The sequence below is a fragment of the Ammospiza nelsoni genome, chromosome 1 (assembly GCF_027579445.1).
Source record: "Ammospiza nelsoni isolate bAmmNel1 chromosome 1, bAmmNel1.pri, whole genome shotgun sequence".
Classification (NCBI taxonomy): domain Eukaryota; kingdom Metazoa; phylum Chordata; class Aves; order Passeriformes; family Passerellidae; genus Ammospiza; species Ammospiza nelsoni.
In genome coordinates this window covers 21,238,809-21,258,480 of record NC_080633.1, presented here as the reverse complement: position 1 = coordinate 21,258,480, position 19,672 = coordinate 21,238,809, and the positions used below count along the sequence as shown (strand labels likewise).

The window sequence follows — 19,672 nt, the reverse complement described above, 5'->3', positions numbered from 1 at the left end:
TTTACTGTAATATATTCGAGACATCATTTTTGGAGGAACATAATGGAAAACACAAACATTTCTGGCACAAGAATAGGGGCTGTTCTTTCTAACAAGAAGAGCGGGCATGAACGTCTCCTCCTGGGACAGGTCATTCATTACCTCCCTAAGATGAAGGCGCAGAAAACAGCTCTAAAGAGCATAGGTTGTGTGCAGATTTAGCAAGAGTAATGGAGTGTTTGTCTCTAATTCTGGTTGAAGTTCATCCTGTGCTAGCAGGGACTACAATTTACCACCATCTTGCGTGGCTGTGTGAAATGAAATGGTGGCATTCCTCTATTTCTCCAGCAGTATGTGCCTGCAATGCAAAGATGCTGATGTAGAAGACAAGAATTGATTCATGGCCAAAAATTCAGTACACATTAATTACTCCCAGGAAGTAACTCAAACGCACGGTCACAATGAGATTTTTTGACAATGTTACCTGTTTAAATGGAGGAAGAGCAGCCACTGGTGTGAATTAAAACCTGGTTAATTTTTTAATGAAAGACTAAAAAATAATCCTTTTTTTTCCCCCTACAGATGAAAAAAAAAATTAAAAATCCCTGCTATTCAATGTTATCATTTAAATATTTGCAAATAATTCAAAATCCAGTCCATTGCTGGTTAAGTACCAAGTACAGCACATTTACAGAAGTTTTCCCCCAGCTGTGCTCAAATCTTCCAGTACTTCTGTCTTCACTTCCCTGGATCTTCTTTCATCTTTCCTCCTTCTAATAATACTCTAGAGTTCAAAAGTGACACACAACATATGAAGTCAGACTGTTACCTCCATATCACTGCAAATTCATGGTGCAAACCCAGCTCCATACAGAACTCAGCCTTTCCCATGCGTGTTGTCTTTTATAACAAGAGTTCTATTATCATTATAGCGCAAGGGTTTCATATCACCAGAGCTTTGTAGCTCCTCGATGTTTTCTGTAGGCAGCTCCTCTAAGCACTGACTGTTCCTGGTCCTTGGAGCAGTCATCTAACTCCAGTTCCCACCAATCCACTCTTTTATAACAATGTTCTTATTGGCTACAGGTGTGGCCTGTTAAGACCAGGCCTGCTCCTAATCTGCAGTAATTGGTTCAGCTGCAACTGGTAGGGGGATAAGATACATTCTATACCACTTTCATTTACCCATACTGTATCCCCCTATACATGTGCCCCTACAGCTCTGAGAACAGCCAAGCACAAAGTTGGTAGCAGGCTCTGTGCAATGGATCAGCAACCATGGGGTTTACGTCAAACATGAGTGACTCTGAAAAGTAACATGCCCCTTGCTGTTCCTTACCTATAAGCACCTATCATCAGTCTTTCCCTCTCTTCATGAGTGCCTTGAGAGTTTTATGGCCACAGCACCTTCCCCAGGGGCTGCAGCTGTTGCAAGCCTCCATTTCTCACACCCCTCCTTAAGGATTTCCTTTTCTTTTCAGCATTCTGCCCTCTGTCACCTATTTAAGATTCTGCTTCCTCAACACAGCTGATGAAGCTCATAATTTACCTGCTAATTAAGTTAAACTACCTGGCCTGGAAATTGAGGTTTTCAGTTTTTAATAGCAGATGACAAAGAAAAGAGTCTTGATTTAGTTAACTACTTAAGCTGAAATTGATCTACTGTCCAAATTCTCCCTGGATTCCTTTATCACAAGTAAGATGCAACACATTAGATTTTTACTTCCTTTATGAGGCTTTTATTTTAGTTCTTCTGTTTTTCTGGTTTTTCTTCCTACACATGGTTGTTTGTATAAACCACTTTGATACTTCCTATTCTCCATTTCATTCTTTTTTGCAATTAGGTTATTGAAAAGCTTCCAGTTGCTTGTATTGGCTTTATTCTTTTCTATTGATTATTCCAGTCCTTTTAACATACACTGGAGCTATTTTTAGGGACTTCCATTTGCATATCCACCCTTCTTCACTAAAAACCCATAAGCCATGGATGGACCTGCCTGCACAACCTCCCTCAGATTCATTCTGTTCTGTACCGCTGGCTCTCACCAAGAAGCTCAGTCTGAGCTGTCTGTAAAGCCTTTGCTGTGCCTTGAGGCTGTGGTTACAAGTACTGGCATTCTGTCACCATACAAAATAAGCAGTAGGAGTCATCATCCTGGGCTAGAAAAGATCTCTCCAGGGCAGTGGATCATCCAGGTCACTCTTCAACAGTGGCCAAAGGCAGACAGGAAATAAAGGGGTGAGCATATACAGTACCTCCCCTAGGTACTCTCTTGGCCTCCAGTTATTTGCAGCTCAGGAACTTCCATCAGAAGTCTACTTACTCAGTACTCTCAGAGGATTTTTCTGACATTAACTTGTCCAATCTTCTCCTTCTCCACAAGCTTCACCTTATAACACATGTGCAAAAAATGAGTAATGCCATATGTTGTGATCAATACACAGTGAAAATGCCTATAAAAATATTAATTCTGAGAAGAATCCTATTTTAAGTGTGTTATTTATAAACAGTGCATTTATTTATAAATGAATCTCATTTATTTATTAAAATATATAAGGGCAAACATTTGAACTAATCAAAACTATTTATTGCTATCTACATATGAGAAAATATATCAGTACCACCAACATTCTTCGCTTCCAAGTGCCAGGTGGCAATTTAAAAGTATTTGAATTAAAGCAGCCCAGTGCATGGACAAAAGCACAAGACAAACATGCTCTCACTGAAGCTGATTTTAGATGCAGGAATACATCCTGAATCCTGAAGATTTCAGGATGTATTCCTGCATCTAAAATCAGAGACATTCCTCCCTGGAGGAGATTTCAGGAACTTTTTTGCTGCAATTTCCCAAATCCTAGTGAAGGGCATCCAGCCAGAGTGGCCATCTGACATCCAACAACTCTCTCACTACAAGTGTTGTGTTCCAGTTGATTTAAACCCTTGCAACTCTGCTTCTTGTTTCACCAGAGCTCTTATCTGAGAAGGTTCCTCATCCAGCTTCCTCCCACTGCCAACAGGACCAGGTGGAGGGAAGTCAAAGAGAACAATCCAGTTGTCTTGGCGGCTGCCTGACCCTCTTGGGCCACTATTTCTTTTCTTTACTGGCCATATAAACTCCCCAAACCTTACAATCTACTAAAGACAAAAGTAACACAAATCTTGTCCTGCTCTTCACAATAACATTTAAATTGACATACTATCACTACTCAGTATTTCATAAACTTCCCCTAATGACGTTGTAACTCTACAATACTCATATTTGCACAGGCAAAGAGAAAATGGCTACTGGAATTAATTTTGGGCTCTATGTCTACTTTTTCATAGCTTCACATTATTTTTCCTTGGGCATTTCTTTGATCAGTTCAATTTTATAAAATATTTACATAAGACTGCTCAGAAATGCTAGTGCTCTGAAGCAATTATTACTTAATCTTCTCTAAATCCTTACTAATATGTCATATTCTTTAAATAAATTGCAGAAAAAATACAACACTTAAGTGGTTGTAAACACATAGGAGACAAAATATATTAAACTGCTAAGGAAAATAAATATAATTCAGTACTTATACAAGAATTCAAGTGTTAAACTTTTGTATGAACAGCAATAAGAGGAGCCAAAGGAGGAGCTGAGAATTGAATAGTTCATCCTTGAGATGCAACAAATATTTTCTAAATTTTCCACTGATTTTAGAAATGTGTGTCAACTGCTAAAATAAATTGTACAGTCATTGAAGCCTGGGGCCTGTTCAGGTCTCTATTGAAATGTCTCTGTCAAAACCAAAACGGGCTTCCCCCTGTTTAAATTTAAGAAATAGCCATCATCAATCAGTGTTCTCCCAGACTGTAATACAGAGATTCCTGCAAATCCTTATAAGTCTCCTATCAGTCAAAAGTGTGATAAAAAGGGCTCTGGGCAGGAGCCTTACATTCACTGCATGGAAGGATGCACCTCCACTGCAAGCATCAAAAACTACTCAAACTCACTGCATTTAAAAATGGTATTTTAGTAATTTTGCCACTAGACAGGTTTCTTCATGAGTATAGGGAAACCCCAGACTAACTTAGATAAAAGCTAGCTGGTATAGGGAAGACTCTGTAAGTCAATCTGCAAGCTTCAAAAATGACTACATAAATATAACACCACCAAATATGACAGCCTTTTTTTTCACTGGAAATTCTCAAATTTAAGGGAACACAACCACATAACCTCACTCAGATAATGAAATGTAATTAAGATGTGCAAATGAATGAGGTACAAAATAAAAAATCAGATCCTGGGAATATCCCTCCCTTTCCAAAGCTGTTTTCCAGATTCTACTTCTTCACCTTTCAGCTGCTTTTGTTATCACATTTCATTGCTGTGAAAATGCTTAAGCTAAAGTTGCAAAGTACAGCAATGATGTACACTGCAAAGCACTTAGGATTAGGAGACTGCTTGGAAAAGGAAGCAACATGATCATCAAGTGAGGTCAAGCAGGTACAACCCAACAGAACTCAGTAAACCAGGCTATTAATGACAAACCAAGAAGATAAGCAGCAGTCACTCAATTTAGCTGCACCAGTATTACAGGGTTAGCAGAGGTAAAATACACAAATATGTATTTACAACTCTGAATTATTTCAATTTTTTTTCCTTCAGAAAGAGCTCAAATTAGCAAACAGATTCAGTTTTCACAATCACATTGAATTAAATTTCACTATCCATATGTAACAGGCTCTGTATTACTGGATCAGTTTTAGGTGCAGCTAGGTACATTTCAACTTACACTTCAACACTGCTAACTTACAAGTGGCATATAAAGCATTAATTTATGTTCTACATAAAGGAATTGAAGAGTAATTGTTAATACTAATATTTTTCCAAGTATTACTACAGTGAAGCAGAGTGAGTAACTATTTACATGAATTAGCAGAAAGAAATTCCAATTTATATTTCAAATTGATATCCTTTGTTTTCATACCAATGTTTGGAACATATTAGACAGCAAAAATCTTCATACTACCAAATTTCTCCCAAGAACAAGACCATACAGATACATACATAGTTATTGATCTGGCTGATACATCTACACACTAACCATTGTGGGTACAGGTAACCATGGTTCACTGTCAAAACCACATCTGCTCTTTGCAGTTTAGTAGCCAGCACAGCAGTGCTTTTTTGCCATTTCAGTAGTGCAACTCACCAGGTGAGGACAAAGGCCAACCTCACCTTTCTCTAGGGTTTTGTCCAGAGCACTTTCAGGAGAAACCATTTCTATTTCTCTTTTAGAGCTGGAACAGCCCAAGTGGTCAATATTCTCCTGGAGAATCAGACAGGCTGAATTAAGTCAACCCAAGCTTTTCATGGTTTAACAGTCCACAAGCATCATGCAAATCAAGACTGAAGAAGAAATGCAAGACTCAGCACAAGATAAAGCTGCATGAATTTATCTACAGAAAACAATGTATTTTTAAATTGCTTTCAGCAGATGAAAATAGCTACAGTATCTCTCTGCGGTCTTCACTTTCTCCTGCACTACCAAGCCCAGATGGAACATGCCAAGACTGTTCCTGTGTCATCCCATGGGTGGGGGAAGAGGCGAAGGAAACTCATTCATTTTCAGGGCTGGCAACTTTAGCTCATTACTTAGGTGCACAGCAACTATGATCAAAATCCTTCTGTCTTCTGGCACATAATCTCCCTAAGGATGCCTGCTAAGTATCATCTTGCCTCCTCTTCATTCAAGCTGTTTTTAATCTAGATAGCAATGGGAAAATCCCAAGGAAAGATAACAACTAGAGCACATACTTTTCGTAAGGCTTTCAGTTTCCCCATCATTTTCTCTATAATTTCAGAGGTACTAAACTCACAATACTTGATTACAAACCCACTGATTCCAGCTCTACAAGGCGCTGCACAGCGGTGGCACTTGGGATGGCCACGTGCAATGGCTTCACCCCAACATACACTCCTAACCCCAGTACTGCCACCGAGATTTGTGAAGAAATTTTCTGAAGAAGCCCATATGGTTTTTCTCCAGTTCTTATGTCACAGGAACCTAAACATGGTGCTTTAATTTTTTTTTTAATGTCTTTTACATGTAGGTCTTTGGTAAGGAGCAATGACCTTATCCTGAATAATATGAGAAGAGAAACAGGAAAACTATTGTCAGGCCTGTGATAATCTTGAAATATTTTCATTCAGCTGCAACCAAACAAATCATTCCAGACAAACACAGCTGGGTTCCAGAATCCTACAAGTATTTAAAGAAGGTGAGAAAACCATAAAGAACAACATTACATCTTAAAAATTGTATATAAAATACTGAATTTATTAGTTTCATGACCTAAAAAAATCACATCAAAATTTCAGATCATATATACAGCAAATCTTTTCAGAATGGATTACTTACATTTAAAGATGAAGACATTTTACACATAGAACTTGATCTCTGCACCTGATTGAAACAGCTTTGACACAGTTTCACACAGTACTGAAAATGGTTTTATGATAAAAAATAAAGTAAAATAAAGTAAAATAAAATAATCTTGTCCTTTCTCATTGAAGTATTAGCATGTGTACTATTTTTCATTCTGCAAACTAAAAAGAACATTCAAATAAAGCAAGTAAGTCCTGTAAACTGCCCTTTAAATAAAACACCTATACAGTTTAAATCCATCATAAATGCAAGTTATTAAAAATATATAAAAATCATTCAGCAAAATGTCTGGACTAGTATCTTGGCAAGCTCTGGTATTTGTCCAGGTTCCATCAGCTTTCTCCTAAAAGATGGAAGTATTTTCTGTCACCAGTCCATATGCATCAGTTTCAGGTTCTAAATTATTCAAGTAGAATGGAGATCAATTTTGCCACCACGTGTACATTGAGGCTGTTTCCCAGCAGACGATAGCGTTGCTTTACTGTTACCTTTTCAGGAAAACCTAAAACAAAAACATAGAGTGCAAAATCACTAGTCTGGGTTTATTCCTACTTTTTAGTCTAATGGTTTTTTTTTTCAGTGAACATTTCTTAGTGCAGTTATCACAGACTGCAGCAGGATTCACCCTCCCTCCAGCCCCCCCAAAAATTCACAAGGTTACAAAACCAATTCACAACCAATTCACTGGATTGGTATCAGTTCTTCTATTATCAATACTGCCACCTCTAAGGTTTCACAAGAAGCTTCAAAACATTCCTCTGTTGTGTAACTACTGCTGATTTACCTTCCCTTCAGAGAGCTCAAAACATCCAGCAGTCTCAGGGAGGGGCAGCAGCACTAAATCCCTGCACAACTGATACCCTAGATAACATCCACAGAAGAACATGACCATATCAGAAAGAAAATGCAACAATTCTGCAGATGGACTACACTGCACTTCTCAATAAGCTTTATATTGTTCTTCCCACATGATCCCCTCAAACAGCTCAGGCAAATCCCAAGCCTCTCAATGCAATATACCACCCATACAGATTAAACAATGAGCAAGGCTTATTCAGTAAGCGATCAAGCAGTTGAACAATTTTCCATGTAATTCAATGCTGACCCCATTAAACACACTCAGAAATACAGACAGCACCAGAAATGTCCTCCCCATAGTAAGTGCATGGTCTGGCAGAAAGAAGGGAGAGCCAGTAAAAAGGACACCAGCCCAGGTATTGTGAAAGGGGTGTGCTTGTACTGACTACCAGGCTCCTGAGAGTGAAGCAGTTTCGAGCAGCCAGTTGGTCTGCTCTGTCCTTGTTTGCACTTTTACCTTACTCCTACTGTGAGGTAAAGTACATTTGCTTCAACCTGAGTAAAAAATGAACAGCAGTAGTGACTTAACTGTTAGGGTCATATAGTAAACTGCTGAAACCTGGCCACATTCAATTATTTCATCATTCCCTAAGAAGAAATACCTAACTTTGACTCGGAGGTCATCACCACCCCAATTAGCTCAGATGCACAAGCACACTGTGAGTGCAAGTAGTGATATGTATGCTCTGAAGTTTTCACAGCTCTTCAGAAAAAAATCTGTTCCAGAGAGAGAATGTGGTTGTACAGTTATTGAGCCAAAGGAGGCTCTGAGGAGGAGGTGGTGTCTGGGAGGAGTTGTTCCATCCTTCTCTGCCAGTTACTAATGCCTCAAATGAGGACTGCTTTGGTAAACACATCTTCTGCCAGCTCCATCCACTCTGCCCAGCTTCCTGGCACTCACATTTGGGCAACTGTTCTGTCTTTGGAGCAATCACTTGTACTCCCACACACACTTCCTTAGATGGAGTTTTCCCATTCCATTGATGGATAAGGTACAGAATAAAGGCTTTTTAAAAGCACACATGGAAATAAATTTGTATTTATGCACACACACACATGCACTTATAGCTCAAGAAACCTATCTGAATCTTGAAAATGTCAGAATTTCTCCTACTACCTTTTGGTAACCAAAAGCCAAAAATTAATTTCCAGAACTCGTGGTTTCCTTTATCCCAAGCCTCCTCCCTCTGACTGTTAACATTGTCTTGCATTTTCTATCTTCTTGGCTCCAGAGTAGCCTACATCAGAAGGTCAGACTCAATAACTTCCAGTATGCTGGCACTTGCTGCACAGCTCTCACTGTAGCATTTATGTCACACACAGAACCTGAGGACACTGAGGTCTTAACAGCACGTACTTCCTCACCATGCTGGCTTTTGTTTCCTAAAAGCCTGCATGCATTGCTAATAAGAAAAATGGAAAACACATCCTGACATCACTCTCATGAAAGCAGGTCACAGGTGCAAGAACGCTCTGTTCACTTTTAATGATATTGCTGTGGGACCCACCAGAGTGACTAAGACAAATGACTGCAGTATTTCATTCAACTATAGTGCAATTACTATTTATCCATTTTGATGTTAAAAGCACAAATAAATCTGGTCATGTTAAGAATGAACAATGACTTTAACTCTGGACCTCACGTATTAGAAAAGGCCATCAACTTCTTAAAATGCAGAACCATTTAGAGAATCACGTTTCTTCTGATGATACTGTAGCTGCACTAGTAACAGCATCTGTTACAAAGCTGCTGACAGTCTGTTCACATAGTTTTCAGCTTTGAGTTTCCTCAGCTTCTTCACTTTCTTGGACCAATAACATATTTACAGTGGGTACAATTCCAAGCTCCCTGGTTTTGAACATTTCAGCCTAAATGTTGCTGTCACTACAGAACACAGTAGCAGAGAACTTATAACACATTTTGCTCTGAAAATACCATATTTCACAATAATTACTTGAAGTTTAGCATGGGACAAATGCTGTCAGGGCAACACCCTTTGCTGCAGCCATAAATATATCCACTTTCAAAAAAAATCCAGAGCTTGAAAATTCTCAAAGGAAACTGAGATTACAGTACTGAAACTCATTAAAGATTTGTATCAGCCTAGAGTCAAGTAACACTTTTTAAAGCAGAAAGTGGGGAAGTTTTAAACACAAAGAAATGTCAGACTTGTGACTCAGTGCAGGGGAAAATGCATGTTCTGCCTATGACTCAGGAGTATATGCCAGAGGAAACCACTGAATGAAAGAGCGGTTTGGTTTATGTGTCATCAAAGTTAGAAAAGTAGTATAGAGAGGGAAGGGAACTGCAAGAACTGTAAAACAGTTATAATACTAACTGCCACACTCCTCTGAGAGGCAGAATCCCAGATGAACAAAAGACAGGTCTGCTAAATGAACACATTGTACATGGTGATGATCTGGATGATACTCAAATTCAGAAGCCTGACTTGTCTTCAGAGTTCAGTTCTGGTTTGCAAAAATATTGAACCTCACACATGAGCTCTGAACAGAAAGCAAGGTATCACTCCAAGCACTATGAAATTATACAAGTCAGGTTTTGTGAACTGCTCACCCAAAAGTAATGAAGTCTTCCAAATATAAATCTCTCCATTGTCTCAGTTCTCCCTTTGTAAAATACAAGCAACATTAACCCAATTGCACCTCTCAGTAATGTCACAGAGACTGATTTAACAGTGGAAAAACTCCAGCTGCATTTTAAAAAAGAGAAAATGGGCAATTTTATGCTCAAAGAGACCTTGAGCAGCATGATAAGCCTATACAAGCCCAATTCAGCTCTGTTAAGTTCAAGTATCTTGACATCAGCCTACATAAATATGAAACAGAGCTGTGCTAAAAGGCAAATAGAACAGATCCATTAAAGAAGAGAGGCTACAAAGAAACATGGCATGTTGGTATGTAACAACACAGTACACACTTGCAAATACTCATAAACATGTAAGCTTAGTGCTGGCAACTCTAGTTTCACTGAGCAACCTTGATCATGTTCTCCAAATGTAGCAATTTTGAATATAACAAGTAATAAATGAAAAAAACTAAACTTGTGAAAGAAATAAATACATAGAAACAAGTCACATTTCTCAGAGTCACAGAGGGAGTCAAAGCAAAATATAACAAATTACTCAAGGTCAGTTCTGTCTTATTCTTTGAGCAACCTAGTCTAGCAGAAGGCGGCTGGAAATAGATGACCTTTAAGGTCTCTTCAAACACAAACCCTTTCATAATTTCATGGATGCTTTTGTTGCTGAGTGTCAATAAATTGATCTGATGTGATGTCAGCAAGACAGTTTCTTAGCAGATATTAAAAGCTGCACTTTCATGCTTGCCCTTTTTTACAAGGAGAATTCTCATGAATTTACTTCAGGGTTAATTCTTGTTGATGTGTATCCAGTGTACTGATACTACGGAATCAAAACCAGCCACTTAGAAAATGATGTACCTCACCAAGGGCTGCCCTTTCTAGAAGATAGAGATGGCTTCATGGAGTGAGGTGGTGGAGTCATCATCCCTTGAAGAATTCAAAAAAAGACTGGATGTGGCACTTGCTGCCATGATCTAGTTGAACAGTTAGAAAATCGGCTGGACTTGATGATCTTATAGGTCTCTTCCAGCCTTGAACTTCTGTGATTCTGTGATTCTGTGTGATTCTGTGATTGGTTACTCCTCAAAAAGAACTATGTGTACCATCTGAAATCCCCTGTCAGCAGCTGTAAATGTGTGGAAGGGACAAAGCAAGCAGCTCAAACACTGAGAACCACAAACAGACTTCCTAAGTTAGCAGGAAATGTTGACTTACCACAGTTGTGAGTAACACTGGCTGCTGAATAAATAGTTTCAACTTTAAACAAAGGTATTTCTTCATTGCACTTCACTAACAGAGCATTTTAGCTTATGAGGATAAACCTCATCACAGAAGCTGGCTCTTACAATACATGAAAAAAACTAGTGGAAATTTAGAGAAATTCAAAGTTAACCAAACAAGAATCAATCAATCATAAGAACTGAGTGATCTGAAAAAATTGCAAAATAAAAAGAATAGATTAGTCCCAGTAAAACAAATACATTAGCATTTCTGAAGAATAATGTAGAAGTGTGTATTTTGTAGCACATACCAAATTCCAAAGGGAATCCATGAAGATTTGCAATTTCTCTTGGGGTAAAGTACCTCAGTTTTAACGTTGACAATTTCATAAGCTTCTCTTCTTCTGGTAACTCATCAATGTGTTTAAACACTGATTCAAGCTATGAAGAATATAAAACCAAGAAATGTGACTGATGCAGGCCAAATATATAAAATTTACAGTCACATCTTAATAGAATATTTCCTTAATTATTACAGGGACAAAGACAAAGCATGTTTTGCTTGAAAGTGTCATTTGCATTCTGGTTTTGCAGCCAACATCTCAACACATGGACTTGCAGGAGAGAAATCAATGTTGCCATGAGGATGTTCATAATTTCTTCCTCCAGTTCCAAGCTATACCAATACTTAATGGGGCAATCAAAGAGCAAACATTTGTTAATGACAAAGGACAGTGACTCAGTATAACTCAATAACAGACCATTCATACAAATCAAGCTGGGTGGATGCAGCTGTTTTAATACTCTCACTTTGAGATTATCCTGAATTCCAGAGCTACATTCCTCTTATGCTTAGAAATGCCCTATAATATTAGTGAACAGCACAGAAGTGCAGGAGGAAAGGCTTGTGTACAACACAGGCTTTGTGAAAAGTATCTTTGAATGCTGATTAACCAGTACATTTATTACCTTCTCCAAGGCCCAAATACTACTAGTCATGAACCTATTCTACTATTCTAACAATAGTAGAACTTTTCAAAATACTCTTCTCAGATAAATAATTTTGAAATTCAAAAATGTTAAACATCTGACAATATTTACTGAATTATATGCATACAAAAACCAGTCCTTGATTCATAACACTGTACTGTATGTTCTCCATAGAAGTAGTAATTTTTAAGGTTTTCACATACCTCTGTGAAAATTCTGTATGACATGACAGGTAAAAATAATAGCAACTCATATTCTCCCCATAGAGAGACAGTGATATAATTTTGGTCTAAAAAAACTCCTGTCTAGGAACACAAACTGGAAACTAAGTTGCCATAAAATGTACATTTAAACGACTTTTTTCTTATAATATTCAGGATAACAAAGGAGAAGACAGAAAAAACCCAAGCTTTGAAACAAGTCTCAAGTTTTAATACAAGTCATTCTAATATGTCAGACTACACACTTACCTGTACATCTACTGCTGTCTGCAGAACAGAGCCGGTCCCTTCTACGTAGTGTCCATACCTTAACAACAACAATAACAATATTAAATCAATATTTTCACTGTATTTCATGGCATTGACAATTGCAAAGGTGCAGGGAGGTTACTTAGGTTTCTTTCCCTTCATGAACAAACAGGCTCCTGGATAGATAAAGCAGAAAACCTTGTTATAAACTCTGCTAACCCCTGGAGTGCAGAACCCTCTCAATGTGCTCTCTGGGGATGAGTCTGCCCTCAGTGCTCAAGGGTTTATCAACACTAGTGTCTTATATGTGGGAACTACACAAAGCCAAGGAATTCAAGCATAGGACCACCAAAAAAAAGATCTATGTTGCCTAAGCCTATTTTACATTAGGGCAAAATGTCTTATAGGTCAAATGATCCCAGAGGTTCAAATTAGCTCTCCTTATTAAAAGGAGGACCACTAGTGTGAGCCTCCAGCTTTCATGTGAAAGCATTAGAAACAAGGTGGTTCAGTCAGGTTTAACTTCTGGTTGCTTGTGGATTTTCCACTGTAGGAAGGGTGATGGCCAGGCATCTCTGCAGAGCAGAGCAGAGCAGAGTGAGAGAGAGCGAAAGAAAGAGAGAGAGAGAAAAGGAGGGAGGGAGAGAGAGAGAGAGAAAGAGAGAGAGAAAGAGAAAGAGAGAGAAGAGAGAGAGAAGAGAGAAAGAGAGAGAAAGAGAGAGAAAGAGAGAGAAAGAGAGAGAAAGAGAGAGAAAGAGAGAGAAAGAGAGAGAAAGAGAGAGAAAGAGAGAGAAAGAGAAAGAGAGAAAGAAACATTTAAATCCAAGTAAACAGTAAGTAAAGTTGTATTCTGAAACCACTGATAGCTATTCTGCATGCTTTGTGGTTGATTGCTTAACAACATGTTTACTCTGCTGTCTCTTCAAGGCTATCATTTAAATATAATTATGGGCTTTCAGAAACATGCTTTGTTGGTCTAACTATGGCAGTTTGAACATTCTGAACAGAAAGAGAGTGATTCAAGACAAATCAAGTTCTTTGCCCTGCAGAAGAACTTCAGAAGATCCCCTGTATTAGAGGGATGTGGTCTGTATCAATTATTAACAGACACTCTTCTCTAGTTTTATCTGTACACCTGTAAAGACAATTGGTAACGACAATAAAGGTCTTTTGTTCCACTTGGGACCCATTCCTAAAGCATGACACAAGTTATGTTTCAAGCCTCTCTAATTCCACAGTGAATAAAAGAACACTCTCCCTTCAGCACAGACACAATGACCCAGAATGGCTCAATCTTGAGTATTTCATCCTGGGCTGAAAAAGCTACAATTAGTTGTGCCAATAACAGCCAGAGCAGCACTCGTTTTAAAACAAAGTGGTTACAAATCTTCCTCAGGATCAGAACACCTAAACACTGTTACACATTAAATACATGTGGAATCTGTTTTGTAAATACATCATCTTTAATTGGTTTAATCTTTAATTCTGCAAATTCCCTAACACAAGGTTTAACGATGTAACACACATAGCACCGGGGAATCCTCATCCTCTCCCTCTTCTATAGCATCTGGTAATATTTCAGTTTAATATAACTGAGCCAAAATCAATAAATGGGGTAAAATTCAGAGTGGTATTGAAGTGTTCTATTGGGAAAAATAAATACTCCTGTCTAAATAACTGGCACTAGAGTACAGAATTCCTCCTCCCCAAAAAAATCCAGTTGGTGTCTGTGTGCATAGAAGGCTGTGTGTGTCTGTGAGTGTGCTTGTTGGCTTTTTAATACAAATGTGGGCATATGGCTAATGCAATATTAGCTGGATTGTTATTTATTATTATTGAAAGTGCTGACTACAGAAAAGTTAACATTCCTACCTTAGACCTGGAACATAATTAAATTTTGTCACAGTAAGAAAATGATGTATTGATTTTCTGACAAGATTCATTACAAGTTTCATTACAAGTTACAATGAAAGAAGTTGGCTTAAGAAATTACAGTCTTCAATTTTCATCTGATTCAAGACTCCCTGCCTCTTTTATTTCTGTAAGCTTTAAAAAAATCTTTTCATTTCACACATGTATTTTTTCTGGGTATATTGTGTCGTATATTATGACTGACAAAAAGTAATTTCCGCAAAGCATGAAAACTCTTCTGTGATTGATATTTGCACTATTTTGAAAGGTATCACTTCTCTTGTCAATAGCATAGCAAAAATTTAAAGTATATCCAGAATGACTACATCTAGAGAAGTCAGATATGATTTTCATTTCCTCTGCCCTTTAAAATACTCAACTTCAGCCACCACAAACACACTCCAAAGAGAAACCATGGTGTTGGTAGTCACAAACCTCAGCAATCATTCACTAAGTGCCCAGGAAGTCAGTGTCAGAAGGGCACACAGAATTACCTGCTTGATCTCTCAAGCATTACAGGCCATTACATTTTGCTGTGTACTCCACCAAAGCTTTTCAAAAGACATACTGGTATAGCAAAACTCCCTGATGAACTATCTGCATTTGAGATCCCCGAAATAGAAAGAACTAGAGAAGGCATACCCAGATTATTTCCATCACATGAACCTTGCTAGAAATACCTGAAAACCAAAGAGAAAAGAGGGAAATTTTTCTCCCACTCTCAAAGGTGATGGTCAGTGCAACTTACAAGAAAGACACCAGACAGGCACAGCAGCAGAGGGATTCTCTGTACTACCCAGAGTGCTGTTCCACCCCATTCAGGGGTCTTTTTCCTAGATCTCATGCTTCAGAGAAATATAAAAACAGAACTTCTGGAACAGATACAGCAGAGACTTATTTCTGGCCTCAGAAAGGGACTTTAATGAGATATAATTATAAACCTTCTCTTAATGCAGAGCTAAATGAGATGATTACATTGAGAAATATGTTGGTAACCTTCCTTCCCAAAGGCTCTTGAAAAACAAAACAAAGATGGTAAATCAGACAGAACTACCACCACAACTACCTCCATATCAGCAGAGGGCTAAGACTCACCTTCCCCTGGTGTCAGATTTCTCACCACTACATACAGAGACTTGATTTTAACTACTCAGGAGCCTCCTTCAGTGTGATTTTGATAAACATGACCACAAACTACCATGACGTATTCTAGAGAAACCACAAGCGGCCAATTGCTTTTGATGACACTTAAGGCACACAGAAAACACATCAGATACCATTCTGGCTAAGGGTTTTTTGACTACTCTAGTTAAGAAAGATATTTCATGAGATGCTGACCCCCCCTCAACTCAAAAGAGTGAGGGCAGAAAAGGCACATACATATGTGAGCTGAGGGAAGACCTTTCCCATTGCACAAATTTCAAACTTTTGAAATTCTTTTTCTTCTTCTTTACTGTCTAAACCTTTAAAATAAAAAAAAAAAATTGCAGGAATTCTGTCAATCTGACAGTCTAATTTCTTCCAATTAAAAAAAAAATACAATTAACTTTAACTCATCATCCAAGACATTTTATTGAAACACTTAGCAACTTAAAAAAAACAATCCAATTAGAAAAATTTATCAGTATTAAAAATTCCCACAAATTTGCAGGCTCCAACTGCAATGTTTCAATACAAATGCATTCAGTGGAAAAGACCCTGATCAGCTGTCCACAGAGTTTCAGAACACTCACCAACTTCTAGAAGTCAAACTTAAAATTGCAAAGTACAAATCAGAAAAATAGTAGACAGAAAAGCACCGATGTTCCACTCTATAAAATATGATTTGTAACACAGCAACCTAACTGGTTTCATGACAATCTCCAGCTATTCTGATCTACACAGCTGAAAAATCCAAGAAATCAATAAAATGTACAGTGGAGACAGATTTAATGAGGAATGGATCTGTCATGCATGACACTTTGTGACTTCATTGAGCAATATAAAGAAATTCATTAATGAATCAGCACTATACCAATCTACTGGAACCATATTTCCGCAGGGGTAATGAAGCTTCTGTGAAGGTCAACAACAAATGGCAACTGTCTTTTGTGAATGCCTTTTTGGAGTGGGCACATGATGTTCTGCCAGACAGATTCTCACGCAGTCATTTCACTGGACCAGCAAGCACACTATATAAGGAGATTTTTTTCAAAGGCCTAGGATTTTTGGATGAAACACCTCTCTGTGATTTTACAGGACACAAGCAAGAAAATACACTTAAAATTTCAGGACATGATTTAGCAAGACATTTTCTTGGCACCTTACCCTTTTGTAAAGCACGTGGATCTCCGGCAGGTGGGTTTAACAATGTCTAACAAGAGAGCATAGCGCAGTAAGGACTTTGGTGGTAAGAAATATTGACTCATTTCTTCGTTTTCCTCTTCCAAGAAGTCTTTTAGCATTTGAATAGAGGGATCATTATCCTGATTATGTTTCCTTTCCATCTCTTCTACTGTTTCAAGCTTAAACAGAAAGGCCCCTTTTGGTAAACTCTTCTTGCTGCTGCAATCTGGACCAATGTTTGGATCCAGATTCTTCTCCTCAGAGGACAAAGAACTGGCTTCATCCACTTTGTCAGCAACTTTTTCCTTGAGTAAATCTTCTGGATCCTGATCTGGGAATCTTGTCAATATCTAAGAGGAAATTATGAGAAAATAAAATTAAAGAACTATATTTAATAAACAACTTGACAGAGTAAGAATAAACAACCATACAGAGATGCTCACAATAACATTTAAATGTTATTTCCATGAAGATTTCAAAAGCAGTAGCATCAAGATTATTTGACCTATTGGCAATGATGTCAGAACAGCCTCAAATAATTGCCTTTGCAAAAAGTCCTTTCCGAGTGTGTAAAAAATGTAGCAGTATGACATGTTTTCTAGCCCACTATCAGGCTAGAAAACACATCTCCCAACTGTTTAAAGCCATCTAAGCCACAGACATGCACATCTGTCCTTACAAAGATCAATATCCAGGCTGAAAAAAGAAGATAGAATTTAACTTTGCTGTTGGAATCACTCATTCTTCTCCATTTATCAACATACACTACTAAACTGAAAACTTATCCCTCAGTCTTCATGAAATGAAGCAAATTCAAGTAATATGGATAGACTCACTTGACCAGGAGCTTGGAAGGAAAATGGTTCTTGGTGAAGCTTTGCAATTAGAAAATACCGCAGCCTAGAATTGGGAATGCCAAGCTGAAATCAAAATTCAGAAGTCTTTAGTCCATGGGATAGTAGAGAAAAAGTTGTCTATAGCATCATACAAGTTATCTGCCATTACATGCAGTAACAGAACTATGACACACTAATAAATTTTATGACTTCAGAGACATCAGTATTCACGGAATCACAGATTCATAAAATGGTTTGTGCTGGAAGGGACCTCGAAGGTCATCTAGCTCCAAGCCCCCTGCTGTGGGCAAGGACACCTTCCACTAGACCAGGTTGCTCAGAGCTCCATCCAACCTGGCCTTGAACACTTCCAGGGATGGGGCACCCACAGCTTCTCTGCACAACCCTCAGTGCCTCACCATCCTCATCACAAAGAACTTCCTCCTGATTCTGATCTGATGCTACTCCTTTCCATTCCTCCTTGTCCTGTCACTGCAGATTCTTGTAAACAGTCCCTCTCTGTCTTTCTTGTAGTCTCCCATCAGGTACTAGAAGGCTGCAATTAGGTCATCCTGAGCCTCCTTTTTTCCAGGGTATTCTCTAGGTTCATAATACCTATACACTTGTAACTTCCATACCTAGGTACTTCCAAAGATCCAAGGGAGCAATTAATCTCTGCATCTCATAGTTTAGACCTTCTCTGTAAATGAATATGAATGTAAACAAAATTTTATGTGATGCAAGAAGAAAAATTTACATGCCTCATGATTTCTCGGGACAGGTACTGTCTGTTTTCTATTCAAAGCAAAAAAAGTCTTTCTTTGCCTTCTTAAACAAGGAATTATAAAACACCTAACAACTAAATAAATCCACCACAATTGGTTTTCAAGCTACATTCTAGTAGCTTTTCTCAAATATTTATGGTACTTCACTGATTCCAGTTAGTGTTGCACAATCTGAAATCTCTCTCAAACTTTTTTTCAGTTGCCAGGGTAACATGGAAACAAAGCTCCTCCTCCCACAAGAAACAGTCACATTTTCTGTGCTGGGAAATCCAGAGGCACAGCACTTCTGAAGCAATGGGGCTCCTGCAGGGAAAACCACCTTCCTGGTTACAGTGGAAATTCATGCCTTCTTAAAAATATCAAATGGCAGCAAAGCAATATGGGACTAGGATCTGAACACAAACAGCAATACAATTATGCCAGTATGAGAAATCAGAAGTCACATCAGTTGGTTTTCTCATTGAAGTGTATCTTCAGCTTCAGGCATGACTCTCTTTTCTAATACAGAAAAGAATTTTCAAATGTTCTTGGACTCAGTGCACTTTGAACTATTAAACAATATTAGAGCAATTTTAGTACTCACACATGTTGGAGACAAGAGAAATTCCTGATATTTAAATCCACATGTTGTTAGTGTTTGCAAAAGTTCATTTCTGAAAGGAATCAAAAAGGAATTACTCCTTTCACATAGTCTTCAGCCCCTTTTTTAATGCTAAATAAACACAGATTAAATTCAACATCATATTTACGAAAGCATTAATTGAAATAATTGGACAGCAAATTATTGATTTGTCATCCATTACTGAATTTGAGAGGCAACATATGAAGTTCAGTGTTAGAGACTATTATGCATTCAAAGGCACCTCACTCTTACTACAGTGCAAATGCCTCTTCAAAAACATCCCATCTCTAGGAAAGTAATTGTGGTGTGTCAACAGGGAAACTAATGAGAGGGCAAGATACTCTCTTTATTGGGAATCATAAAACAGGAGATTAAAACTACAAATAGCTCACTAGTTCCTTCTCCTCACATACACAGCACCGGCTAAGCCTAACAAAAAGACTAAATTGAGGGATGAGAAAAATCAGTGGCTTTGATTATAAAAGTGAGGTGGGACTGTGCTTTAAAAAATGAAAACAGATTCTAAGGGAAATAATCTTAAAAGACTTTTCTTCTGTATTCCATGCAGACTGCACTAGGCTGGAACTACACAATAGGCGGGAGTTGTGACCTGTACCCAGCATTGCATGTGAGACTGCATCCCAGGTGGCA

General features: G+C 38.2%; 1 protein-coding gene across 5 annotated transcripts in view; it reads right to left on the bottom strand.

The window, feature by feature from the left end:
* Window positions 1-6,273: 6,273 nt before the first annotated feature.
* Window positions 6,274-19,672, bottom strand: part of TRDMT1 (tRNA aspartic acid methyltransferase 1) — a 40,569-nt gene continuing 27,170 nt past the window's right edge. For 3 of the 5 annotated variants that reach the window (XM_059488385.1, XM_059488178.1, XM_059488468.1), the window contains 6 exons: window positions 18,983-19,052; window positions 17,615-17,698; window positions 16,761-17,128; window positions 12,543-12,600; window positions 11,394-11,523; window positions 6,274-6,904 (listed from right to left, as the gene is read on the bottom strand). In XM_059488385.1, coding sequence (XP_059344368.1) covers window positions 6,804-6,904; window positions 11,394-11,523; window positions 12,543-12,600; window positions 16,761-17,128; window positions 17,615-17,698; window positions 18,983-19,052 — 811 coding nt within the window. In that variant the 3' untranslated portion in view covers window positions 6,274-6,803. Of the gene's footprint in view, window positions 6,905-11,077; window positions 11,292-11,393; window positions 11,524-12,542; window positions 12,601-16,760; window positions 17,129-17,614; window positions 17,699-18,982; window positions 19,053-19,672 lie in introns of all 5 variants that reach the window. The other 2 variants (XR_009419961.1, XM_059488300.1) reach the window with 2 other exon arrangements.